Source organism: Halichoeres trimaculatus, unplaced genomic scaffold, assembly GCF_033239565.1.
Source record: "Halichoeres trimaculatus isolate MK-OKI-2021-1 unplaced genomic scaffold, fHalTri1.1 fHalTri1_scaffold_12, whole genome shotgun sequence".
In the NCBI taxonomy this organism is placed as follows: Eukaryota; Metazoa; Chordata; class Actinopteri; order Labriformes; family Labridae; genus Halichoeres; species Halichoeres trimaculatus.
This window is the reverse complement of record NW_027437190.1, coordinates 19,158,765-19,186,759: the sequence shown is the minus strand read 5'-3', so window position 1 is coordinate 19,186,759 and position 27,995 is coordinate 19,158,765. Positions and strand designations below refer to the sequence as shown.

The 27,995-nt window shown below is 39.7% G+C and overlaps 2 protein-coding genes across 3 annotated transcripts in view; one reads left to right on the top strand and one right to left on the bottom strand.

Moving 5' to 3' along the window:
• Positions 1 to 20,817, bottom strand: part of triob (trio Rho guanine nucleotide exchange factor b) — a 120,263-nt gene extending 99,446 nt beyond the window's left edge. The window contains exons 1-2 of one of the 2 annotated variants that reach the window (XM_074684171.1): positions 20,499 to 20,817; positions 8,247 to 8,300 (exon numbers count right to left, since the gene is read on the bottom strand). In XM_074684171.1, coding sequence (XP_074540272.1) covers positions 8,247 to 8,300; positions 20,499 to 20,568 — 124 coding nt within the window. In that variant the 5' untranslated portion in view covers positions 20,569 to 20,817. The remainder of the gene's footprint in view (positions 1 to 8,246; positions 8,301 to 20,498) is intronic. The other variant, XM_074684169.1, reaches the window with a different exon arrangement.
• Positions 20,818 to 22,337: 1,520 nt separating this feature from the next.
• The window catches only part of dnah5 (dynein, axonemal, heavy chain 5), a 94,008-nt gene continuing 88,350 nt past the window's right edge, over positions 22,338 to 27,995 (top strand). Inside the window, exon 1 of the mRNA XM_074684117.1 lies at positions 22,338 to 22,427. Coding sequence (XP_074540218.1) covers positions 22,338 to 22,427 — 90 coding nt within the window. The remainder of the gene's footprint in view (positions 22,428 to 27,995) is intronic.

Sequence of the window (27,995 nt, the reverse complement as noted above, 5' to 3'; positions counted from 1 at the left end):
AAACACAGAAAAGTACAGAAAATTGGTACCGTTGAGTACTGGTACTAATTGCCAGGTACTGGGTATTGGTACCGTATCATTTCAAATGTGAAAGGTGCCCATCCCTAGTTTGAACAAAACTGCTGTTTAGCAGTTTAAATAAATACCCACTTCAGTAATTCCATATGTACACATTTTTTGTCTTTTACTCAAAACATTCCCTGTCTTTCCTAAAGTAGGGCATGCAGGTTATTATTTAACACTGGTATTCAATTAGTATTGGTATCAATTGATACCCAAAACCCAGGTATCAGTATCAGGACATGAAAAGTTGGATCAGTGCATCCCTAGTTGAGGATGCATAATTTGTGTATTTTCACATAAAAATGTAACGCTATGTGTCTCTTGATAATAAAGATCAGACTAACAAATCTATACTAAATCCTCGCCTATTAATTACAGTAACTTTAATTGAAACAAACAATAGCTGTAATAAAACAGCTGGAACCTTCTCATATGCAGTTATAAATCAATCAGGTGAAATTTCATATTTAAGAGTACACTTATTCAAGAATGTGTCTGTTTAAATGGAGAAAATGACTTACAACATTAATAAAGTCCACATGACTGAATTGGTGTAGAACTTTTTTCCTAATGCCTTCAACAAACTCTTTTTGGATTCGATTGTCTTGTTATTTGCGGCCACGGGAAATCCAGCTCAGCCTAACAGATATCATTATGTTGATATCCTGTGACAGGAGGATGCAAGCTGTGCTCTTTCTAAAACCAACACAGCCAGTGTTCCACAGCATGATCCAATTAAGACCGTCTGCACAAACACATACACAAACACATACGCACAAACACTCACACACAACAAACTGGAGGTCAGGATGCACACAAGCATCCATGTCTGAATGGTCTAAATGAACTGCATGCACAGAGACACACAAAGGTGCTCACTGTCATGACACAAACACAGTCCAGCTGTCTCTGTGTCGACACCACAGGGCGTCTAACTGGCTTTCCTCTCTTTCATCCGATCTGCTTTGTGTGTGTGTGTGTGTGTGTGTGTGTGTGTGTGTGTGTGTGTGTGTGTGTGTGTGTGTGTGTAGCTTTACTCAGAGGAAACATTTTTGAAAATTGCAGCAATCATGAAGAATTTGGTCATTCCAACACTTTGAACAGATGACTTTACAGAGTGATATAAAATGTTACTCTCCAATAGAGGACAGAAAGACAATTATTAAGATAGGATAAAACTGAGAGGCTGTCATTTAGCTGGACATCAAAGTCAAAACTTTATGCGCCTGTTCAATAACGGTAAATGCATAACACAGTTTCACAGTTTACCTGTTATTTGAGCCGAACTGGGACTACTGAGTCCCAGTACCCCAAGTCCAAATTGACTGTAAAGAGCTCCCCTTTCTCTAAGTTCCCACAGCGCTAGCATCACTTGGACCTATCAGCTGTAAAATGTGATGACACACTTCTTGTGGATGGTCAGTGCTCATCAGTATCAGTATCTTCATACAAAGAAATGTAATAGAAATGTAACACACAGTTTCGACAGCAGCCAACTAAGCAAATTAAGAGACAGTGCTTTGTCTTCTTAACATGTGCTTTTGTTGAAGCCAAGTTCAAACAAAGTTCAGCCAACCTTCAATCAAGCTGTGATCGTAAAACCATGTCTCGTTAGAGGTATCGACAGCTGTCTACAAAAAAGTAACACCTGTCTTTCTTATTAGCCACTGCTTCTTTGTATAAAGTTATGACTTGTTATGAGTGTTGCATCCATTCAATTTGTTTTAAGTTTTATTTCACTATCTTTGACAGGGTCATAAATGTAGGCCTGCACAATATGCAACATTTTTTTATCATTTCCATTATAAGCCAAAATCATGAGTCTTAATTTGTCAAGCTCACACTTAAGGACAGGGTATTATGCTTACTCAAATTTTGAACACAGATATAACATAAGAATGCTGGTTAGTCAAACTAAATGTATTTAGATTTTCAAACTGCTACAAATCTGTGTATGGTAGATATTAGCCAAATGGTCTGTTCTAAAAATAGAGAAAGAGAAAACATTTCCACAAGACTTGCTGAAATGATGAGGTTATCGCACAAGAATCTGTGAAGGAGCAGACCTTAAACATCAAAGTCTGCTCACAGCTATGCCCCCAACAGGCCTCCAGAGGGCTGGCCAATTAGACAGAAGAGGGTTTGCGAGGCAGTATCCCTTAAAGAGACAGCAGCTACAACAAAGCATTTCAGACGGGATGAAATAAAGCTTTCTGCAACACCAGTGAGAGAAAAACCAGGGATTGTTTTGAGCTGTAAATCATGTAAAGCTACCACAAGGGAATCAGAGGGACAGAAGAAAAACAAAAACAGGACAATATCCCTCTTTAATAAAATTCTTGAAACATCATATGGTTTAAGGTTTAGAATGATACATCTATCAACAACTTATTTTAGAAGTAACAGAACACTTCCTGTCACAGACAATATCTACCTGAAAATGGTAAATGTGACAATGAAGACCTCAAAACTGCAAGACATGCTGATTATAATCTTTAGAGCCCCTCCTTACTTTCAGGTATTTTAAAGAAACACTCTTTTACTTTTTGCCTCCTCTTTGTACAATTCCCCAGTGAGAGATGTGGGGGTCCATTGTTTTGGCTGAGTTATCATCTCAATCCATCTTTTCTAATGTCCTCCTTTCCTTTCCTTTCTTCCTTGCCTTTCACTGGTTACACGTGAACACATGGGTTGAAATCAATGGGCTTAAGTGTAATGCCCTGCCATTATTCAAAGAAAATAGTAGGATGCTGAAGGTGAGAAATCAATGAAGCAATAAAGTAAGATGCGGAAGAAGAGAGTAAAGAGGGAAATAATGAATGTGTAAACAAATTCACTCAAATGCTCACACAACCACATTCACAAACACACTAAATGGAGTTTAGGCTTCCCCGCCCTGGCCTCTACAGGGGAGAATTAAAAAAATCCAATGAACTCCAGAGAAAACCACTTCCTCTACTCAATGCTTAAAGTTAGTGTGTGTGTGTGTGTGAGTGTGTGTGTGTGTGTGTGTGTGTGTGTGTGTGTGTGTGTGTGTGTGTGTGTGTGTATGTGTGTGTGTTTCTATACAAGTGTATGACTGAGCGAGCATGCCTTGTCTACCCGCAGAGCACATGGTTAGCATTCAAAGCCCAACTCAATAGGAACCACACAGAGAGCTCGGTAGAGGCAGAAATGAGAGATTGAGTTTACAGCTGAATTGGACTGAACAAAAACATATGGATGAGAGGAGAGGAGAGGAGAGGAGAGGAGAGGAGAGGAGAGGAGAGGAGAGGAGAGGAGAGGAGAGGAGAGGAGAAGAAAAATATGTAGCTTTCTTTCATTCCCAAATATTCATCTATTTTAAGCCCCAAAACAAGGACTGCAAATCTTTTAATCTAATTCACCATACCATGCATGCTAAATAATATTAGTTGAGCCGGAGATCCTCCAAGAGATCATCCTGACTGAATAGGCAGTTGGCTATGTTGCAGATTATCTTGAAGAGAGAGCCAGAGCATATCTGTGGAACAGTCCAACTATTTACTCTAAGCACGATTAGTCTATAAAGCCATATGTGGGCTAAACCTGTTTTTGGGACACTTCTGAGTTTGCAGTTAAGTGTCCTCAACAAAAAACTCATCCAGATTGCAGCATTTAATTTCTTATTTTCAAACACGAACCCTCTACAAAACATCTGTAAGCTCATGCATTTGCATGCGTACATTCTTTTTTTATACAACATGTTACAAATTTTATTCCTGTATTCATCATGCTTGAAAAGGTATAACAAATGATGCATAGCTCTGTTCAAACAAGAAAAGGTGCAAGATTAAATTGTAGTTGTAAGGAAAGTTTCTGTTTGAAATAAGAGTGCTCGTGTTGCAGGATGTGTCCAGGCCTGTGAGTGGCAGTGTGTGACATGAAAAGAGCAGCTGAGTGCTGACAGATTGGAGAAATGAGGGAGGGTTTATGATGGTAGAAGGGTTAAGGGCGGCATGGGGTTGAGTGTTGATGCATGTAGACATCAATTAGCACCATTGTAAGGGCAAAGATTTCATGTTCAGCATAAGTTCAGTTTGTTTCTTTACCAAACAGTGTTGGTTTGGAAACAGAAGGTTAATGATTCACTTGATATGTCCATCAATGCACTCAAAAAGGCAGAATATCCTCTCCTTTATGTTTATCCTTCTAGGCAAGTCACTTCATACTGTCTTCTGTGGCCTTGTTTCGGCTAACATACTTGATTCAGACAGTGTAGTATCTAGTTGGAGTCTTTTTTACTCTGCCTAAATTAGCCAACAAGTTACCATAGAAACTGTGGTGATGATTTATGATTTATGGTTAAGCTAACTGATATGACTTGGTTATGTAACACTGCTCTGCCAACTCTTTACCTTGGTTCTTCCACTCACTCCATCTCTCCTCCCTCATCCATTATTTTCCATGTAGAGAAAACTTGTCATGCATTATTGCCGACTCATCAACCCCCCATACACAAAGCGGTCCCTCTGTATACGGAAAGCTTTGTAGAGACCAAGCAGCAACCTCTAGTCTGGGAATATGAGACAATGCGGAAGTGCTAAAATCTGCTGTTTCTCCAGTGTTGGCTTGAGGCTGGCTCCGGAAGTACCGGAAGTCACATACACACCAAGCCAAAAAAAGTCATTTTCAAAGCAGAAATTAACCTATTTACAGCCTGGTTCAAAAAACATCTCCTGTCTGAGTCGCTTATTTCACGAACAGCACACACTCTACAAGAGGTGAATTTTTTCTAACTCGGCCGTTCAGAGGATATTAAGATCGCGAGCTCCCCCAATAAGAAGCACAGCTGAGGGTCACGTGACCGACAGGCGCCAAATGGCTGTAGGCGAAGCCCTTGCCACTACCAATATGGCCGCTATAGCCGATGCGCTTCATTTTCTGTTTCAGAAACAGACGGGTGACGTCGGCGAGACTACGTCCATGTTTTATACAGTCTATGGTAGAGACACAAAAATGCACCACGTTTCTTAAAACACGTTGGTCAATAAGCCAAGTTTAGACTATAAAATAAACAAAACAGGAAACACTCAACTTTTAATCCCTTTAAAGGAAACAATGAAACATCTCAAATCAGCTTTTTATGTTGATGTTGGACAAAAAAAAATTAAAACAACACAGAGAAGACGACGTAGCTGCTTTTGAGAAGAGCAGAGTGCACAGTTGACGCACGGTGAATAAGATTAATGAATGCTTTCACACTAAGAGACGGAAATAAAAAAAAAAACTGTGCATGTTTTTGAGTGTTTAGTCAGCCTTTCTGAGGGGTACAATCATCCGCTAACAGTCTTGTACACACACACACACACAGACACACTTGAAAAGGTCTGCAAACATTTTCTTCATTCACACATACAGGAGGACAAATTATAAATGTTGCAGTGGCGTCAGGAACCCTCCAAGTGCAGAATATGCCAGATCAGCTATTAAGAAAGTGAGAGATGGATTAGCCTCCATTTTTCAGAGAGGATTTTGCACACCTGCTCTTTCATGTTACAGTTCAACAGAACACTTGAGGCAATTTGTTAAATCGACCCTTAATTCAGCAGCAAGTTAATTTTGCTCAGAGTAATTGAAAATGAACAATGAACAATCAGCCATAAATGCCCAGTACAGCCTGATTACCTCTGATTCACTGAGAGCAGCTCATGAGTTTCTGCCTGATTCCAACAAAAATACACAAAGACACTACTGCAGCTCACATTTGTGTGATGAAACTGCCTTAGGGATGAAACTCAACGGTTTTTTAGGCAAAAGGCCCTTGCACAGGATTTGTCTGGCACGTCCTGCTCATTTCTCATTTACACTCGTTCAAATTCTGGCACGTGGGAATGACAGACCAAGCCGTCGATTGAAAACAGTCTCTTAAAATGTTCATCCCTGAATGACCCAATTGGAAAACATCAGGTCAAAACTGTGTCAAACATTCAGGGCTTACAGAGAGAAATGGAACACAAACCAATGATGCTTCTGCTGTGCACAATTTTATCTATCCCATCTGACTTTCTTCCCCTGCTACTAGAATACAGAAGAAGGTCTAAAAAGGTGCTTTATGCACTCTCTTTCAGTTTTACAACTCAATGTACTCTCTGCCCCTGTACATCAGCTTTTTCTGACAAAGATTACAGCTGGCTTTTCAATTTAAGTCAGACTTTCATGGAAAAGCACCAAACACTTACAATACGGCCGATAGAGATTACGCTGGGTAATCTATGGGGATGGAGCAGACTCACATTCAGTTGGGATAATCTAAGGGCATTCCCTAACATGGAACACTTAACTGGCCTGTTTATCCCCCTCCATGGACAGTGTATTTTTAGTATGGATGGATGTATTGAGGTACTGAGGGTGTGAGCCCACAAAGTCATGGTTGCTAGGTGAAGCTCTGGAGCTGGAGTCTAGGGGGATCGGATGCAGCAGAGCTTTGTCAGAACACAACATTCCACTTTAACTTGGCATGGTACATGCTTTTCTTGGCTCTTCAACTCTCTCCACCTCTCACTCAAACTTCCGACTGTAGCCTCGTTTACACATGCACTGCACTCTCAAAAATGTGCAGTTGAAGTGCATATGTTAACAGCTGAATTTTGTATATACACTTTATCCAATTTTTTTTTTTTTGGTTAGAGCCTTGGTATAAAGACCATGAAAACCACTGTGAGCTCATGTAAGAACACATGGGTTAATAGTCTTGAAATTTGTCATGAGCAAGCAGGAGCATTTTACTGGCTCATGTTCTTTCCTGCTGTGCTTAGAGTAACACATACTGGTTTAACACCAGTGTTTGCCTCATAGAAACATTTCTGTTGTACTTGCATTGATGCAGAATAAGTAACCATTACCGAAGACTCCCACTTAAACCAAACATACTGTTTCAGGTAGGGATTCAATACCGATCCTGGTATCGGGTATCGAGAATCGGTGCCCCTCAAAGCTGGATCGGTATTGGTGGGAAAGGAGCTGATCCATGGTGCCGATCCAGGCAACAAGCTCTATGCTATCTTTTTTTTTTTTTACCAGTGCTCTTGGCTACTTAATTCAAAATGTTACTTTTGATGCACTTTCTTTTTTTTTTCGCTGCATTACCAGTCTACAGGGTATAAAAGTTTACAATTGAATAGAATTTCTGTGCATTCTGAAGCTTTGTTTTTCGCAAAATGCAGCTAAACATTCTAATATTTTACAGTTTAAATAAATATTAACCTCAGTAACTCCATCTACTGATTTTTTGCCTTTAACCCAAAACATCACCAGTCTAACCACAAAGTAGGGCATGCAGGTTATTATTCAAAACCATGGGCTGTATAAAGAGTGGACAATGTGGCTCCGCCATTTTTCATTGTACGGTTTTGAAGCCAAAATACCACCGTCTGAGGCGCAGCCATTGGTGGCAATTGTGACAGAAATAATAACTCTTTTTTTTCTTTCGAGAGACTAATCACTCCTTGACTCTACCTCCGGACATGTTTTACAATCCACGGAAAAAATACAAGACAACGGCAGCTGTCAATCATCGTTAAACCTTCCGTAAAGCCTTGTTTTTAACCTCGTATAACTGATGAAAACAAAACTTTTAAAAAAAAAGAGGACTTGAATACAAGACAGCCAAATGATATCTTCAAATCACTACAACAACCGGACTTGTTACTAGAACTAGAAATGTTACTACAAGGTGTATTAATTTTTTTGAGTTTGACCACAGCCCATCTGGAATGGCTGGTAAGCCGGATTTTCTAACCTATACTGCAGCCAGCCACCAGGGGGAGCAGTTTTTGTGGAGACCTCACGTCGAGCCGAGAAAGTGGACGTCCATTTTTACAGTCTATGTTTCGAAACTGGTGTCTATCGGCCGATACCCAAAGCCGAGGTATCTGTAGCGGTATCGGTATCAAAACCAGGAACCATAAAACTTGGATCGATGCATCCCTAGTTTCAAGTTGTGAGACATTTCCAACACACCTCCACTGTGAAGTGCGTGTGTGCACTGCCAACTCTAAAAGCATCAGGGTCTGAATGTCCTGAAATGATTTAAACTGTCACGCTGTTCAACCACAGTGAATATGATGATTTTCTGAGCATCTGCTGTTCCTCTTATACAAGGCATAAGATTATACAACTAGAGGGAAATTGGTTCCCAATGACTGTGAGCCAATCACACTTACCTGAGGTTTGACCTGGGCCATCCAGTTTGGATTCACATTTTGGAAGAGAGCAATCTAAAACAAGAAAGAGGGAGAGAGAAAAAAGGAAATTAGAGGAAGGAAGTTTATTAAAGGAAATAAAACGTTTGGATGGTGTCTTGTGGGCTACTAGAGCAGCACCACAGCCCTCAGGATGTTTTACTGTCAGCAGTTGGAGCTTTATGATTACAGAGTTCAAATGAGAGAGAGAGAGCAATTGTGGAGCAGCTTTGATCCAAGTATCTGGGACCAAAAAAGTCCTCACTGAGACTAAACACCATCAGACATGCTGCATACAGATGCATGTGCCATGTGCACACCCACATACTGTATATACACATGCGAGTATCAATGAACATATGCTGTAAGTTAGCATAAGCTGATGAAACAACCTGTGCACTGAACTTCTGCGTCAAAACGTCTGTATCGATCAGGATTATAGACCTGTGTTCTCCTAATCTCCTTAAATCTATGCTCTAACACGGTGCGTGCACGAGTAGTACATCTGCTAATAAATAAATAAGACAAGATTTTAAGACATCATGAGGATTAAAGAACTACATCTGTCTTTTTCTCTTGGTTTAAAGTAATGACTTGGGCAGATTTCCCCTGTAAATGACCTTAACTTATAGCCTGTTCCTTAAGACCGGCTGAATACTTAATGGGCACTTTGTAACTGGCAGAAGACTGATACACTCTTTTCTGGGCCACTCATCAGTAGGACACTATAGTGGCACGAGATAACACACAGGACAGGCAGGGGGTCAGCTCAGTTCTTCCTCGCTCTGACTTCTCCTGGCTGTCTGTCTGAAAAGAACAGCCTGGCATATGCTGCTGCCTAACAGGGATTACAGGAAGCACCTGTTCACACTCTCATTTTATAGAGTGAAGTGTGGATAAAGTGTATTTGGTCCAGTGAAAAGAGCTCATCCTCTTAGAGAAATGTCACGGCTTTACATGTGTTTGGCATCGCTTTCCTGTTTGCACTGTGTGTTTGAATCTCAGGGAAAGTATTTAAGAGAAGGTACTAATGTAATTACAGCGGATGTTAGGAGTCTTGCTGAGCATATTTTTCAGCCTCCTGTCTATTGTGAAGACTGGTGGTTGGCATGGGTTGCCAGGCAGAAGTAAGGTAACTTTATTTGGGCAGGAGGAAGTCAGTGATTGGAGGAAAAAGCAGTCATCTTTTTTCAAAGTTCAATGAAACACAGACACCAGTGGCTGAAGTCTAGCTTTAACTTCTGAAAATATCTATGCTACTTAAGAATAACTAAAATGTTTGGGTAACTGATATTCTTTAAATACGAATGGCATTTGTCTTTTGCTGTGTTATCATTTGAGTTTTAAAGAGTTAGAGTAAAATCTAAAGTGAAACTCTTCTTCATAGAGCATTATATTTTAAAGTATTTATAAGGATGAAATCAAAATTTAAAGAGGATTTTAGCTTTTAACAGAATTTTTGTTAGACTATTCTTTCTTAATCTTGCAGGAGAATTTTTTAAAGTTTAAACTTTTAGTGTTTTTTCAGCAGAGTAGAACTATTCATGCCTTAGAGTTAAACAAATAAAATAAAGCATCCCAGCATCAATGTAACTAAACTGGCAGCATTTTAACAGTACCAATATAATGGTAGTCACCTTTGCAAGCCAGTACAGTGGGATGGGGTTGGGGTGTACAGTTTGATCCTCAACCTATTTTATCTGGAGCCAGAAAGGCCGAGCAGTCGTTTAGCCCTCCTAAGCCAGAGGAGCACTGTGTTGGCACTGTTCACGCGACAGGGATCAGAGCCTGCTGCTGTCTTCAAAGGAAAAGAAAATGTTACAGTGTGTGTCAGTGCTTGTGTGTTTGTGAGCAAAAAAAAGGGAGACTACACAGTTTCTGTTGGACAGACTGGGCACAGCTGTTGACAGAAGACAAGCAGTCTCAGGCAGCACACAAGCTGACACATGTATGCAAACACAGACGACAGAGTGGGCTTTGATTTTACCAAAAATTACCCCGTATTCTTCTTAATTCAGGTTTTCTTTTTCATTTTTGTTTTCAGACTGACTGAAGGTAGCATTTTGGCTTTCCTGCTGAGAATTACAAAATGTGCCTTAAGTGCAGAAAAGTGTATTGCTCATGGGTCTTGTCGTTACAAGGAAGCAGCTGGACAAGCTAAGTGTGCTAATTTAAGAAAAGTAACTGGTTGAAAGCTTCAGGAAATATGCCAAGTCTGATAAATAAATAAAAAAAACACAACCAACCATAGAAAGAAGTAATGGACAATTTACTTAAAAAAGTTTGATGAGTAATTTTGACAAACTATAAAAAATGAAAGGAACTGGCCCATTGAGTTATCTGTGAATGAAAAAAAAAATGGAAATAGCCTGACGCCTAGCTTACTCGCACTATACCTCTCTCATAAAAGAAGCTCATAAAATAAAAACTTATGTGTGTCTCAGAAGCAAGAATATTTTTTTCAGGCTGTTATTATTTTAAAAAATGAGGCACAAAGCACTGTAGGAGGCTCATGACTTCAGACACCAGATCCAGATGCTTCCTCAGTTTAAGCTGCAGGGAAAAGGAGCGAAGATAGGAGAGGAACTGAGAAAGACCGGGGGGATGGAAACATCTGCTTTAAAGGCATGTGGAGAGAGGAGAGAGGTCACAGAGGGCAGAATTAGACGTGGGGGAATCCTGACAATAAATAAATAAACACATAAACCTATACCATGATACTGGGAGTTGGCTACTATCAAAAACTGTTCAAGACATGGACATGATCCCACTTATGTCAACCATTAGCATCTGGAAAGAGGCTATACAACCCAAAGATGGTGGAAATTTGGACTTCTACTGGCTTTGACAGCTGAACACACTTGGAGGTGCAGTCCACATAAGCCTTGAGCTTCTGGCAGATACAAGTAAAAACCTATCAAGCCTAAATATGCATAACTCTTAAACATATGACTTCATAAAGCACTTTTTAATGCTGTAGAAAAGAAAATCAAGTCACAAAACTGATGCACTGATTTGTTTTCATAGCAAAGCCTGTTGAATAATATTTTCAAAATAAAACTCGCTGTTGGAATTGCTGTAGTAGTCATCGTGGTTTCACAATGTTTTGTAATGACGGCATCACAATGGTTGCATTTCCTCACCAAGCATCTGCCTATTTGTTTTATTTTGTAAAATCTGTTAATGCAAAGTCTGACATCAGACCATGCACTTTTATAATCGCATATAAAGTGTTTCATCCTTGCAGAGGCAGAGTTGCAGGGGCCTGTCATCACATGACAACAGTGATTCAAAGCCTCGTTAAGATCAGTTTACCAACAATACGATGATGAACTTGGGAATGACAAGCACAGATAATTAGGGTCATTTTTAAGCATTATGAAATGTTAAAAGTCTGGAGCATATGCTAACTTTTAATTTCTTCTTCTTCCAAAAAGACTGTCCTCATAACTGCTTATACAAACAGAATAATTAAACGTAATGAACTGGCTGTCAAAGGATCTGCCCTGCTGTCATACTCACCCTCAGCTTTATAAGGCTGTATCAGGACCATATCTAATATCAGTAACCGACTGATGCATGCTTAATGTCCACAGTCAGTCTGTGCTGCTCCTTCCCTCACTAAAATGTATCTTGGTTCCAATATGTCACACACTACTGTGAAAATACTGTGCTTTTGTGGGTTTGTAAAGGCCTTGGCATGCTATTTTTGAGATATGCCAAAGTGTTTAGTGGCTAATGCTGGCCAGAGCACTTAATTGTTTTTTATTTCTTATTCAATATGACAAAAAGAGAAAAACTTAGATAGTATGTCAGTTCACTTGGAATAACATCATTAGGATGTCTTATTTACTGAAGGTGCAAAACAACAGGGGCATACATCAAGGTGGGAGTTATTAACAGAGGACCAGATATTACAAAACAAGAATGCTATTTGAATACATGACAATCCCGAGCAGAGCCAAGATGTGAGGTAATGATTGAGAGCTGAGTGGGAGAGGAGCGGAGGAGGGGATGAAAAGAAATAAAAAAAGGATAAAATGAGTAGGAGTCTACACATGACTGACTTAGGTTTGTCTCTTATCAGATAGGGGATTAGCAGGAGACAGAGACCAGCCCAGAGCCTATTTTTATGACCTCCTATGCCTTCATCCCTCATTCATTCACCCCAGTCCTCCATCCCCCTCTTCCCTGCTTCCAGGGCCTTAGGCGATGTGGGTGGGATGTAATGATTTATACCTCTGTGAGTGTAATGAATCCATCCCACAAGCTACCCTTAGCATCCTATAAACACATTATCAACCTATATTGGAATTCTTGATCATTGACATATGGCTGCCAGCCACTATCTGTAATGTCTATGGAAAAGTATTCAAATAATGACATTTATCTGCTGGGGAACAAATCATTTAGACATGTAACTATATAAAGATGAGCTTTAATCTGTGTACAATGTGATGAAAATCTTAAACTTGTAACAACATGCATCAGGGTTTGAACAAACTATGATTTATCTGCAGATCTTTTATATCTATAGGTAAAGAGAGACCTTGTTGTGGTTTGTACGTCTTACATGTGACCCCAGATATGGATGTACATGACATTTTACAAAAATCAATAATTTGGTGAGATGGAGGGGGGTTACACGTCTGTGAAGTGTCTTGCAATTCCTGAAAAGGTTGCTCGCCTCTGATGAGATCGATCAGCGTGGTCCAGTTGTAAAACAGGTAATTGCCTCAATGTGCTACCTTCTTGATTGTATTTTCCATAAAACTCCCCAGTTAACGGGACTATAACAGACATCCTAACATCTGGTCCTTGTTTGAGCATACAGCAGGCTTTTTATATAAACTCAAGAGCAGAGGAGAAAACTGCCTCCTCTAACCCTCATGCTGTACACTGGACTGGAATTTCTCATTTTTAGTATGCACGCTAACTGCTTATTAGCCATGTGACCATTTGCAACTAAAGTTTTTAAGACATAGATGATTGATTTTACAGGCACAGCTCTGTTTTTTTGCGAGACAAGTTTAGTCTCAAAGACCACAGCACCTTCACTCTTCAGCTGGGTATATAAAAGAGAATAAAGAGCGATGGACAACAAATCAAATTTCTAATAGAAAATAAATAATTCCAGAGTCCAGTGCCAAAAGTTGCAGATACAGTTTACATAATGCAATAGTCCAGATTTTCACATGCAGGGCTCACTTTGAAGGCAAACCATTTCCTGACCATCACCTGTGGAAGATGATCATCATGCTAGTTAGGCTAGGTGCCTGCTATTGCTGCCTTTTGCAGTAGCTCTGTCTTCTTTGTCCGTTTCTTGTAATTTTTTTGTCTCTTTTTGTAATCTTTGTATTTGGAGTGGATCATTACTTTGTATGGCTCATTTGTTGGTCATGGACACCAAACTTTTTGTGCTTTCAACGATATTTTTACTACTTTTTCTCCTGTGTTTGTCCGTAGATCCTACATGTAACCATGGCTGCATTGTTTACATGTGAACTCAGCTGTTAGCAGCCTGTAGCATGTCAATGCTAACTGGTGTAAGGCCTGATGTCTTGGACAGAGAAGGAGGCGAGGACGACGTGCTGGTTCCCAGGTGTGAGCTAAGAAGTGACGACATGGACCTGTCCTTCCATCCATCGTTATTGATAATGTAAGATCCATCTCCAATAACGATGGAAAAGCTAGATGTGCTAACCCAGCAACAGAGGGAATACCAGAGGGCAAAGTAGTATCATGCTATTCACAGACACCAACACCATGTTGGAAGAACTTCACCTGCTGTGAGCAGACAGGATCCAGGAGACAGAGATGGAGCATGACTGAAGAAGCTCAGTCCTGGACCCTGTGGAGGTGGAGGCTGGCTGAACTGCAGAATGATGGACAAGCTGTCATCATCTATTTTCTAATGGACCTTTTTGCACTTTCAAGACACTTTCTTACTTTTGTTTCCTCAATTGCTGCTGTGACTTCAATTTCATTGTACTTGTTACAATGACTATAAAGTTCTGGTTCCTCTATTCTATTCTATTCTATTCTATTCTATTCTATTCTATTCTATTCTATTCTATTCTATTCTATTCTAATGCTTTACTATTGCTGGTGAACAGTGTTATCAACAGTACAATGGTACTTTAAGTTTAGCATGATTTTCTCATATAACGTGATACTGATATGACACCCTGTATTCTGATAGCAACCGCATAGAGAATTAGTGTCTACCATCATTATTACTCTTGCTGGAAACACTCTCTGATTGGTCATTTAAGGTTTTTTTTACTCAATGGGAACAAAAACTGCAGGTCAGAGATCCCACTATCACTATTTTAGTTAAATTATAGGCTTTTCATGCAGTTTACCCTCCAGGAAGTACAGCTTTCTGGCATTAATTTTGCACTAGGCCACAGTTCACTTCTTGTACTCATTGTGCAACACCATGGGGTAGAAATGCAAAATTTCCTCGGCAAAAGCTCTTGATTTTATTCTGTCCACCTTCTGATGAACATTTGCAGATTATGAACTTTTTGCCCAATTTGAAAAAACAACAACAGTTGAAAGGTTTCTGTGCTTTTTATCGAGAGACCCCTCAGAATTAAAGCTAAATAGTCCATGATGTAAGCAGACCCTAGCAGTTTGGCAGTGCAAGTATTGCCAATCTGAGCTTATAGTCTTTAACTCTGACCAACTGCCAATTAGGCTGCCCTTGGATGCAACTGAAAGGTCTCAGCCTCATGGAGAGCAGGGCAGCCTACATTTTGCTCCACCCAAACCTCAGCTCTATAATTTGATGAGTGAAGGCTTGTTTGTCCCTCTAAGTATGTCATATCCTTTTCTCTTGAAATCTACTCTCTCTTCACTCTCTTTGATACTCCAGTTTACTTTTCTGACTTTACTTTACCCTTTTTTCCTCTGTGTACATATTTGTCTTTGGCTTCCATCCAATCCTCTCTCATTATTGGCTCTGTTTACCATACACTCTTGCACAGTCCAAGATGCATGGCCAGCTGAAGTCCTCCTCCTCATCTACATGATTATATAAGAGCTCTGCATGAAATGTATGTAAGGCGACATTAGATTATTTCTCTGTCATTAACTGTGGTGGTGCTTGAAGAAAATAAAGAATCACTGCTCAGTGATCTAGCTCTCATTGCAGATAGCACTGACGCAGGTCATTGGGTTCACTATGGGGACAGAAGGTGATGCTGACTGTTCTTTTAATACTTACACTAGTATTGCTAATGCATATGTCTCAGTTCTAGTCTCAAATAAGAGGCAAACTATTGAACTGCAAACTATTAAGTAGCTTAACAAAATGTGTTGAACATTACTGGTACTTACTGAAGGATTTCCCATTTCTTTCATTCTAAAAACTTGTGTTTCAAGGCAAAATATGAAATACACAATACAAAAAAGTAAAACAAAGAAAAGAAAACACAAGGGTTTTTCAGTTTGTCTCCACAGTTGCAAGTCTGAAAAATTTTCCCCTCAAAACTACAATGACAGAGCTAAAGGAGACACTTATGCCCTTGCCTATCAATTATTCTCTAGCATAAAATAATCTATTATTTAACAACGCAGACTGCCAAGACACTCACACATGTATAGTTGAAAGCCTGCCTACATTAGTAATGAATAGACCAGGGGCAGTATTCATACAGCAAACAGGAGAGCTTTGCAACAAAGCGTAATACTCCACAGCTGCAATGATCAGATCGACTGATAAATCAGTCAGCCAACACTGCAGACACTGCATGCAGCCTCATCAGTGTGGCTGGTGTCAAGCAACACCAGTGCCTTATGTCCATTTTGCTATTCTGGGTTCTACATTCTTCTTCTATAAATTTCTTGAGTCACCATCCTCTCATTTCTAAATGAAAATGTTTTCCCTTTCAATATTCTGTTGTTTTATCATAAGAAAAAAACAAAACAAAACAAAAATCATTATGATATCAGGATTATATATCTGCCATCTACTGACCTGCTTTTGAATTACTGGTATAGAAATTGGCTATTTAAAAACCAATACTGGTAGACCACTACTATCAATGACAGTGACTATGACAACCGTTTTCTAACCAGAGTAGCTCTGACTGGGCATATTGTTCCCCTGCAAGTTGTTCTGAAAGTTTTCTAATCTTGTTCTAGCACACATGCTTTTATGTCAATTGAGTTTCAAATTGCAGTTATGTACTGTAATGCTATTTGCACAGGCTGGTAACTCCATTATACATCACTCAAGAGACCATCTATAAATTACTACCTTTTATAGGATACTATTGTGCAAATGTTATTTTTAGTTATGTCAGAATGGCTCTCTGATCAATTCCACATTAAATTTGACAGTGGTTGATCTGAAGATTTAAAGAACCACTATGGAGTCACAAGAGACCACAAGATTGAAGTTTCAGTGGTGTTAATGGGTCTAACATTAAGACCTGTGGTAAAAGGAGTGTGGTACGATAGCTAATGAGACAGAATTGTTTGCTTTGTAAGAGCTGATCACACATTCAAGTGTGCTGAAGCAGCAGGTACTGCACATTAGCCTCAATTTTTGCACTTTTAACAGACTGGTTAAGGATTGGCTATTGAAGATAACAATTTGACATTGTATTGGCTCTTTACCATCAAGGCTTCCCTTGTTGGTACACAGAGTACTTTCATCAGATTGCACTTAGGAACAATATTCCTTTGCAAGTATACACTCAGATCAGACAGCCAGTATAAGTCTTTGTGATGCAAACAGATCTGGTTTGCTTGAAAGAGGTTTAAGCCTTAATGTATAATGCTGCACCACTTTTTTAAAAATCTCTTTTGAGCAGCCTACCTTGATAACAAATTACCCAATATTTTAAGCTCTCAGGGGATGTGCTGCTAAGTTTGCGTGGGCTCAAAGCAATCAGCGGTCTGTTACTGGGCTGTGATGTCTCATGCTGAAGAATGCTTGATTAAAGTAAAAAACAGGAAACAAAGTGATACTATCATCAACTGTTTCCTGTAAAGGATTTGTTTTTAGTTTAATGATGAACTCAATTTGCTTTATTTAAAATAACTAAATATAGACACAAGGACAACACCCCCCTGCTTCAAAAGGCACGTTTTGCAAAACTGTAGTAAAGTAAGATGGACTGAAACATGTTTCTGTGGTCCAAATGTTCTGAAAAACAGATGAATACTACTGATCTTTCACCAGCTGCAAGAATCTTGGGATTGGACTTTAAGTCACGGCATGAGCAACCTGGGAGAATGATTCAGCGGCTGAGCTGTGATCCACAGCATCAGTGTGGGACTCAGAGAAGGAGCTCCATCTGCTCACTGACAAAAATCAAGAAGAGAAGATTATGCTGAATATTCAAGGACCCATGATAATATTATCCATTCAGGTGGAGAAATTGAAAACTAGTGCAGGATCAGAACTAGGCCCTTTAAACACCTGGTGCTGTGAAAAAAATCATACATACACTCAACTATGTTTGTAGCTACAAACTCACATTCAGGTGTCCAGCCAGTCATTTAGGTAGTTGCTGATTAAGTCAGACTATTACTCTGTGATCAATATCACACAGATTACCAGTTACTTCAGTCTGAAGGATCTGCTGTATCCCTGTCTTTACTGACTAAAAAGGGCACCAAAGTCCATGCAGTGCCTCAAGAGGAGCAAAGACTCACTCAAATACACTAAGCCCCTGAAATAATGTGCCTGGGATCAAGTGGAATGAGCAGCTGTGTGTCAAGATTTCAGCATGCGACAAACTGGCAGCAATTAAGCGACTAAGGCCTGCTGCTGGAAGGCCAGTGGCACTGGTGCTACATGAGCACAAAGATCATCATACTGCATACAGACAGTTCATGAAATGCAAATTGTGACTTGATTTTCTGTTATTTTTTTAGATTTATAGACTGTTGCCAATTCTGAAGTGATGCAAATATTTAAGATTGCAAAGTGAAAATAAAAATGAAGAAGCGTCTAGTCTTATTATAGGCCAGTAAAGCAAAAGTGAATCACATGGCTGCATCCAGTTTTATATATATTCCTCACTGTATAACATGTCTAGCATAGAAAATCAGAGTCACAAGGATGCGTTAAGGAACCTAAACATGGTACCTTTCGATTGACGTCAATCAGTACCTGGTACTTTTGACAGTATTCAGTCGATACCTATAAAAGTACCCAATTCGGTACCCATCCCTGCTCAATGGTCACTATATTGGCTACGTAGAGGAAGGCGTGGGAACAGATCAAACAATGGCTGGTGGATGTAATCAATGAAAAGCAGAACACCTGTGAAATTGGATCATTGGATCATTCATGGACTGTTCAAGTAAGTGCAGAGTGTACACGGTGCACTTCATACAGAAGTGCATGATGTGGAACACAGTGTAAGATCAGTATGAAAGAAAACCTGTTTATTTAACATTTAACTTGAGAAGTGTTCAATTACTTCCAATCTTAGTTTAAGTCATGCAGCAATTTGACATAATTCAGTCAGCATTAAGAGCAACTCAGAAACTTTCTCATCATGCCTTCTTTTAGAAACAGTCTCTTATAAAAGTTTCCTGAAACCATAACCTATTTCTGTCTCCATCATGAATACTGTATGAACTGCGTTTGCCGCTATATAAACATCCAAGCAGCCCAACTTCACTGCAAGCCAACTTTCCAGCCTGATACAACACAGCTATAGGAAAATACATTGGCAGGCATCCAACCAACCGTAAGAAGAGACTCTAGCATTTAAATACAATCCGTTTTGACAACATTCCCAACTGTCTGACTGGCAGAAGTATTTCCTTGGAGAAAGTATGTGGTCTACGGACTGCATTGTGTATGTATAAGGCATGCAAGTACAAGTCTGCTGCATTTTATTGATTTGTACGCACTTAGGTGGATGTGTGTGTGACGCTTGCTAGTGCGTTTGTTCCTGCATGTGTGCAATCTATGGAGATGTTGAACAGCAGACCCCAAGGCACCAGGTGTCACAGGAAGAAACAGCTGAGAGAGGGAGAGGGAGAGACAGCTGCTTCTTTTGGTGTGTATCAGAGGTGGTCCCTACTCCACTGGTGGTGACATCTTTACCAACACTCAACTTTTGCTTTAAAATCTATGTACTCCGGGCTGTAGCAGAACTGTTTAACTTAATACCTGTGTGGGTTAAAGATATGTGTTTTATAAAGTTAGAACATGCAGGCACCTGAGTGGGGATTTGGTTTAACTGGAAAAAAAATCTCCATCCAGTGTTGAATCGTGTAAACTTTAAAACGTATAATGTTTATCATGGTCTTGAAAATGGTTGTGCACGGAATGGCTACGTTATAGAAAATGTACCCGCATCACAATTCAAATATAATTTTCAAATCTGAGATATTGAGCATTAAAATGAATCACTGTATGGTGAACACCCTCCTTTTCTAGAGTTAGACTGCTCAAGCAGTAAGTATAAATGGCACCCTGCACCACTAACAACAACTAAAGCCTACATGAGTAAATGTTCCTCACGAGCATTACCACAACAACCTGCATGATGAAAAGGTAATTATCAGGCTGATATCAGACACCACTGCTGCCCCCTAGGATCTATTAAAAGGTGTTTATGTTTGGATGCAGAGTGATAATGTGGGCAGGCCTTTCCCTATCTGTTAGGTTGATGCCATCATATCAGGCAGGCCCAGCAGAGTGCAACCTATTGCTCACATATGCTTCCATAGCTTAGCCCCCATCCGTGCATCAGATCTAAAGGAACGCGGGTTTGAAGTGATACATAATGTCATCTTCGTTTACAAGACCCTTTATTCTTCACGCCTCTCAGGCCAGAAATTAGTTATGACTATGTTCAGCACACATCCATGGGGTTCGTGATGGATTCAGCCTGTACCATCAAAATACTTGAATAGACTGACCGAGCAGGAACCATCCACACCTTATAGCCTGTTTGGACCATCTCAAAATGGGGTCACTGCCCAGTAATCAAAAACACATATCTCTGGAGGTGCTATTTGAGCTGTTGTCATCACAGGCTGCGGAATGACAAGCTAGTGGATTAAAATGTAGGTAATAACTACAAGCTGTGCGCATCCTCTTATCAGCACATTCGAGGCGCAGCACGCGTCTCGCCCATTAATCTCACCAGTGGTTTTGGTCATCTTTGGCAGCAATGTGTTATACCACCGCTGATCACACCGACCGCTCTGCTGTAGCACTGCCTGAGCCTGACTCGCCCCTTCCCGACTTACCGGATTTGAAAAACGCCGCTATGTCTGCCGCGTCCTTCGCAGCCTCATCTAGTCCCTCTCCTGCGCTCATGGCTGTGGTAGCTTGTGCCGAAATAGCGATGGGTATCCTCAAAGGTTTGAGCTGCAGCAGTAATAATTCATCAACAACAACAACAGATCCTTGTGCCTTTCATTGAAGCAGATTCGGTCATACAATCTGTGCTCCCTTCATTAAGCAACAGACCTCCTCCTCCATTTTGGCCGAGAAGGGAAAATCCTGGCGACCGATCGGCGGCGCTCCCGAGTTGGGACGTGAGGGAGAGGACGAGGAGGAGGAAGAGGAGGAAGGGGGTGATAGTGAGAGAAGGCGGAGGTAAAAGAGGAGGGGACGAGGAATGAGGGAGGAGGGCTATTCCGCTGGTGGGTGGGGGTGGGATATCCTGGGATTCCGTTTCGGGGGGTTTGGTGCATTGTGCGCCACCCAAAATTAGTGTGCGCCACAGCACACCAGCAGCCCACAGCGTCACTCACTGCGGTGCTGATGCGGGCTGCGTGGGAGTCATTCTTCAAGATTTTATGCTTGAGCAGCTATAGCCCAGATGTGAGAGAGATGTCACACAGATAGGATGTACTGTCCTGTAGAATGAAGCTTTAGCTAGCACACTTCATCTGAATAAAACTGCATTTCTTGTCGAAACGTAACATTTTAACGACTCCATGAAGTCATTGTGTTGTTGTAGCCTGTTAATCAGTTTATGAACCACATTCTTATAAGTTGTTTGCGAATTCTATTTTGCTTTCAGCAGTAGCTTAACGACCGGTCGTGTTATGAAAGGATGACAGCGTGAGCACGACGACCATAGAGAAAGGTTATTTAATTCTCGTTTCATCTTCAAAGGATGAAGATGAGGATGATGCTTGTCTATGAGGTCATTTGCCCCACAAATCTAACCCAGTTCTCCCTGACAGCTGCAGATCTGTTCTTCCCACAACATACAGTTTACTGCTGCCATCTAGTGGTTATAGATGCCAATTGCACAAGGAGGTGAGAGGGTAGACCCGCAGCCGAAAAGAACATAAAATTATTTTTTTTGAAAAAAGTACTTGAACTATTAATCAAACATTGATATCTAAAGCATTCGAATAAATTCACATTTTTCTTCTGTATTTTTTTTTTTTTTGTAATATTCAAATTTACGTACCCTGCACGTCAATGGCGTCATCGGGCTGATGGGGAGATAACAGGTACATATAGTGGCTACAAAACGTGACATTTTTCTTTGTGCAAGCAAACTTTGAAGGAAACTTTTTCAATTTTACCTCTAAAAGGTTAAAGAAAAAAAAACTTTTGCTAAATTTATACAAACTCAAAGTCAACAGAAACGAGCTGGAAGCTTAAATGTTTGCTAACTGAAAACTTGCTTTGCTCACCATGGTTTGCGGGGCGTTCATAGGTTCATAGACGAGTCATGTGTTAAAAACATAGATTTGAAATGTGTCAGAAGTCGCCTCCTAGTTTTCAGAAAGAAGTATCAATGGTGCCCTGCCGCGAAGTTTTTATTCTTTGGTCAAAGTGGGCTAAATGGACTGTTCGACGACCTGAAGTAAAATGTGTGTTTTTTTCGGGCTTTACCCACTCACCACCACCTCCCCCTTTGACAACTTAACAAATCGCCACGACTCCATGGAAACCACCGACAACAGACATATCAGTGCAGGGGAAACTAGCTTTACAGCCCTAAAAATCTCAGTTTTTCAATTCTTAAGAAAACGGACTGAAACGCCATTGACCCTCTTGGACAATTGGACAGCCAAATTCTCATTGTGGAGGAAGCTGTTATGCAAAGGAATGTTTGAGCCATGTCTTTCAGCTCTCGGCCCGCCAAAGTCAGCTACAGGAGCAGACCCAGCCAGTCTTCTGTGCCTGGAGAGACACACAGAGAGATGCAGGTTTGATCCCAGATGTTCATTACAATCATTTCATGTAACTTTATATGTAAAATGACTGACTTCTTAATTTGGACACCGGAATCATCAAGTGTAATAGGCTACATAATATCTCTGTTGTGCTGTGCTCATTGTTTCATTCAGCTGGTACATTTCACGCTAGTTGAATAGTTGACCGTAGAGTTAGATGACCTTTATGATACAAGTCCAGGAAGGCTAACCAAGTTAATAATTAAAATATTTGTTGTTGACTAATTGGAAGTGCAAAGGCTTTTTTTTTATTTATCTAATTCATTCAAGATTAAATGAAGCTGAATGAACATATGCATTTTTTTAGCACAGTGGTTTTGTAGAACAAAAGAGACTGTTGGAATTAATCTGCATCTCCAAACCACCTGAGCTCCTTTTTGAAATTGCTTCAAGGACCACAACACTCTAAATCTCACTGGCTCATACCCAGTGGTCAAACACAGCTTCAGTGCAAACTAATCTAATTCAGTACAATTCAGTTGTGTTATGAGCCTCAGTCCACTAGATGGTAGTGCATGGTTGCTGGTATAATCAACAAAGCTGTTTTTGTCCAGAGGTCTTTGATCAAATATTTCTCAAAGGAAAAGAGTAAAAATAAAAATGAGTTTTTAACAGTAGAATACAGAATGGTTGAGTGCATTTAAATGTGAAATATTTTGATTTAGCTCAGACATGATTCTGAAACCAGTTATTTCAGGTGAAAATACTCAACAACATTAACACCTGAACCCATTTTAGATGTTGATGCAGCCAGTGTTGCTATTTGAACCTGCCTGATTTAAGGAAAGAAATGATAAAACTTGCGTTGGGGCCAAACCTTTCTCTTGTGTAGGCATCATATTCAGTCTGTTAAAAGAGATCATTGTCATTGATACTAGTAGACAACTCTTGTGTTGTAACATTTAGAAAAAAAATTACTGATAATTTGTTTTTAAAAAGCATGCAAGGCTCACTTTTGGGTAATAAATATCTCAAACCTCTGTGGTCAAGACACGAGAACTTGTCTTCTCTTGGTCTGACTGAATTAACACGATTTTTTATTTGCTTCAGACCTGGAGATTTGTGTAATGGTGGTTGTAGGATATATACAGGTTTGATTTTGTTGTGTTAAGTGAAGAGAAGATTTGGTGTGAGCTGTCCTTCAATGCAATGGATCCAGATTAACATACTGTAGCTTACCCTGCAACAAAGGCATTGCTGGAATATTGATGGCCCATGCTGTTAATGGAGTCTGCCAGACTACTTCAGACCAAGATAAAGAAACAGAAATGTTTGGAGTTACCAAAAATACCAAGTAGTGGTTGGAACTAGAAACGTTCAAGGGGAAACAGTGCCAGTCAGGACCAGTCCAAAGGACTTTTTCAGCCAGTGAGAAATTTTGTGCTCCAGCTCGGTGCAGTTTCAAAACAGATTTATTGAAGCTTTCTACGTCTGTAAGTGCAAGCAGTCCACTGGGACCACAGCGGACCTATCTCTGTCTCACTCCCTCACTATGTCTGTCTCTCTCAGATCTCACCACCCCTTCATTTATAATTTACTGTCACTCTCCTGTTTCATGGCAGCTCAGAACCAGGCAGTTCAGCTTAGAAAATCAGTCATGGCGTAGTAAAAAATTAATGACCCAACTGCTTTTAAATGCAAAGCTTCGCAATCATTTCTTCAATATCAAACTGACCGTCAGGTCCTTGATGAGAGAGCTGTACTTCTCATCTGCAGGGTGCCAAAGTGAAAGCTAATGGAATTTAATATTAATTGCAAGGTGGTCTATGTTTGTGTTGATGCATGTGGTTGTGTTAAGTGGGGCCAGGTAAGTTTCTGTTAGACTCATTTTCATAGAGTTGTAGCTCTTATTTTTCCCACCAACTTTTTTACATCTGTCAAACAGAGATTAAGGTGGCATTCAATTTGACGCAAAACTCTTTTGATATCCAATTTGCAAAAACACACAAGGGAGAGGAGCATCATATTGTAGAACTTAAAGCAGAACACTGCAAATACTGCTGAATCATAGAGAACTTACTCAGTTTTAAGATTTTGTTGATTGCCGAAAACTTAGCTGTTTAACTTCCTACAATGCTCATGTTGAACACACTTGTTCTGTAAATTTGTTGACTGATGGCATGCCTCAAAGGTTGAACTTTAATTTTTCTTCTGTTAAACAGACTTTCCAAAAGGTAAGGAAGTTTACCACTGATGTTAAAATTGGCACTTAACATTATATTTGACCATGCTAGAATTAAAAAAGTCACGATACTAGTGTCAGCAAAGTTTCATTTCTTTAGAAGCCCTGGCTGCAGTCACTACTTGGCATGTTTAGGACAGTTATTATAAATATAAAAGCAATGCATACAATATCCATAAGGGTTTTAATTAGGCGAGTCCAGTAACCCTTAGGCAGTTATCTAGTCAAATACTAATGATTAAAACCAAACGGAAACACTCAGTTTTTCTCCATCTTTATGCCATGGTCTGAAAATGTTGCTTGATTATACCTTCTCTCAATATATCAGCAACCTTTCCACCCCCCACTGCTGTCCCTTTATCCCATTGTTGCAGTAGATTTGTAAGGTGAGAGCAGGGTCTTGATAATCACCTGGCAGGCTAATGGTCATCCAACACCACATTATGTGGAAAGCAGTCTCCTTTTAGGAGCAACACTCTCATAATTTCAGGGCAGTAACCTTTCTCACATGGCTAATAAGAAGGCTGATTGCTCATATACTGTAGCAAATCCGCTTGTTCCTTCCCTTGTCTTCATTGTTAGAAGGTGTTGTTCTCTAATGTCATGAAAAGAAAAGCTCACTAAGAGGGAGGAATGACTTGAAAAGAAGTGTCAGACTGAGGCTGATCGCGATGCTGCATTTCAAACCGGACTATCAAAACAAGGTAAGGTGACCCAAGAGTTCTGAAGTTACAGCCAACCTGGCTTCTTGGCTATCTACATTGGCCAAATGTAATTCATCATTTATGTGTTTGGATTCAGTAAACAGCTGATGTGTTTGTAAGTAATTGTGGATGGTAGTTAAAAGAGTTCATCTATTCAATTTAGAATGTAGATATTTGTTTTGCAGGTTTGGATTATTTTTCTCTGAAAAAGATCTGTCAACTAACTAATGAAATTTCACTCTGTTGTGTCTAAATCAAATAACTGAAACTTATTCTATATCTTTGTAGTGAATTTTTCAACTTGAATTTCTGAGATGATAAAAAACAACAGCTTTTTGTGAGTGGGCTGATGCAGCTCAATAAAAAATCATGAATTAAACATTTCACACTAACTTAATTGTAAGGTATAAAAGTGCTGGGATAACATTTCTAATTGATTTCTCTTTCACCACGTTAGAACGTTTTTATCTCACTTCAAACACTTAATGAATAAAACATGTGACTGATGCACTGATATTGACAGTTTAAATTGAAATTTATTCTTTTCTTTCATTTTTCATAGTTAAGGTCTTTGTCACCCTATATAAGCCAATGCTTAAATATTACAAACAAAGTTTGGACAGGGGACCTGTGATCACCAATCTTGCAGAGTTTTGCTGTCATAACCAAAAAAGATAAGGACAAAAAGCTCCCCAAGTCATAGGTTTGTCTTAAAATAAAGTATTTAAGAGCACCTGATGGCCTAGTGGTGTATGGTTGTACTTTATGAGGTGTTAATCCAATCTGCGGCCTCTTTCCCACATGTCACTTCCCACTCTCATCGCCCTGTTTCCTGCTTTACCTGTTGTCCTCCCCCCTCTGATTAAAAGTATAAAAGCCTGAAAAATAACTGTAAAAAATACATAAAAGAGGAAAAATAAAGCATTTAAATCTTTTTTTTTTCTGATCAAGGAAAGAGATTAAATTTTGGTTATTTAAGTGTTTGTTATTGATCTTGCAAAGTTGAAAAATAGGTCTTGACTTCAAACCCTCTGCTTTGTTTTTGTGTAGTTTTTGACCAAGTCATTCAGGGTCCAAGAAATCAAAATGCATCTGTTTGTGTTGGCATTTATACAACTTGACTTTTGACTTTTTTACTTACAGACTAAAAATGTTTTTCTTTGTTTTCATTCTGTTCCATCAGACATTTGCAAGAGCATGTGGTTAACCGGTATGTTTGTTGTTATTCACTGTATTGCTTCAAAGGTTTCTGTGAGTCTTGTCCTCCTCAGTGAGGCACCATACTAGCTATGTGAAGAGCGAGTGTTTATTGCTGATCAACTTTTGAAGTCTCTCTTTATGTTCAAGGAGTCCATGGGGTATCATGTTCATCCTTTTGGCAGTGAAAAGCCATACACTGCTGACTGAAGTATCCATTAAACATAGAGCAGGTATAGCTCCAGCTCCCCCGGTTGAGTGGTCATGACTGACAACTTGATAGGGCTGTTGTCCCAGGGAGGATAAGAACTACCCTTTGCGTACGTAGATGAGGAAGTGATAGCAGGTTGCAAAGCCCATAATGAAAGTTTTGAGTTGAAGAGGCGAGGAGCTGTCATGTCGCAGGTGTTCAGAAAGCAGCTCTGGAAACAAACCGTTTCAAAAGTTATCAAGGTAAGAGAGAACAAAGCCTGCTGTTTGTTTTGGTTTTGATGCCAAGCACTGGCTCTGATAGCACTTTCACTTTTTCACTTCGTGAAAATCAAAGAAAAAAGGAACCTGTTATACTGACAAAAAAATATGTGCTTATTTTTTTCCAGCTTGTGTTGGTTTTATTTCCCGGTTAGACTTTGATTACATTTTACCTTGTCCTTGGTTTCTGTTCTTTTGGAGCCTTGGTGGGAAATGAAAAAAAAGGAAAGAAAAAAAAAGGAAAAATATTTTTCCAAATATTAGACAATCAGATTTATTCCGGACAAACTACCCTGCCTGGAATTATTTATTAGATTGACGATTCCACTGGTGTCTCAGTGCTGCTTACTCTGCCAGTGTTTTGGGAGTGACCACATGGTTGTCCTGTTTGCTACTTTGTGTGTGTATTCCACTCAGGGATGGACATTGTCTGCTTGTCTGGGTAATCTTCACCTCAGTGCATTGTGTCTGTGTGTTGTTTGTCTCCTGGCTGAAGGCTGACTACACACAGTTTGAAACAAAGGCAACAAGAGTGTGAGAAATGCCTGGTTTGTTGGCAACTGATGGCTTGGCATGCCTTTGTTATGGCTGACTTGTGGTGTGTGTGTATGTGTGTGTGTGTGTGTCCAGAGAGCAGCAAAATGTTGTTGATTTACTGACTGAGCCTTGAGGTGGTTTAATTAAGTTAAACTTTAACAAGTCAATAAATATATTTTTTATGTAAGGAATTAATATAGCCAATTCTTTTAAGGAGCTTGTTAAGTTTCAGAAAAAAAAAATCTTTAAATAAAAGATAAATTTCCTGTGTTGCAGATCAGGAGAATCATCTGTTATGCTCAAATATCTGAAAATAAAATCAAACTACTTATCACATCTTTGTGTGTCTTTTTCACCTGTAAGATATTCTGCACAGGAGTTAAATGTAGCTGTTATACTTTGTAGGAGTCATACCACTATTTTCCTTTTTTGCATCAAGTTATGTTAGCG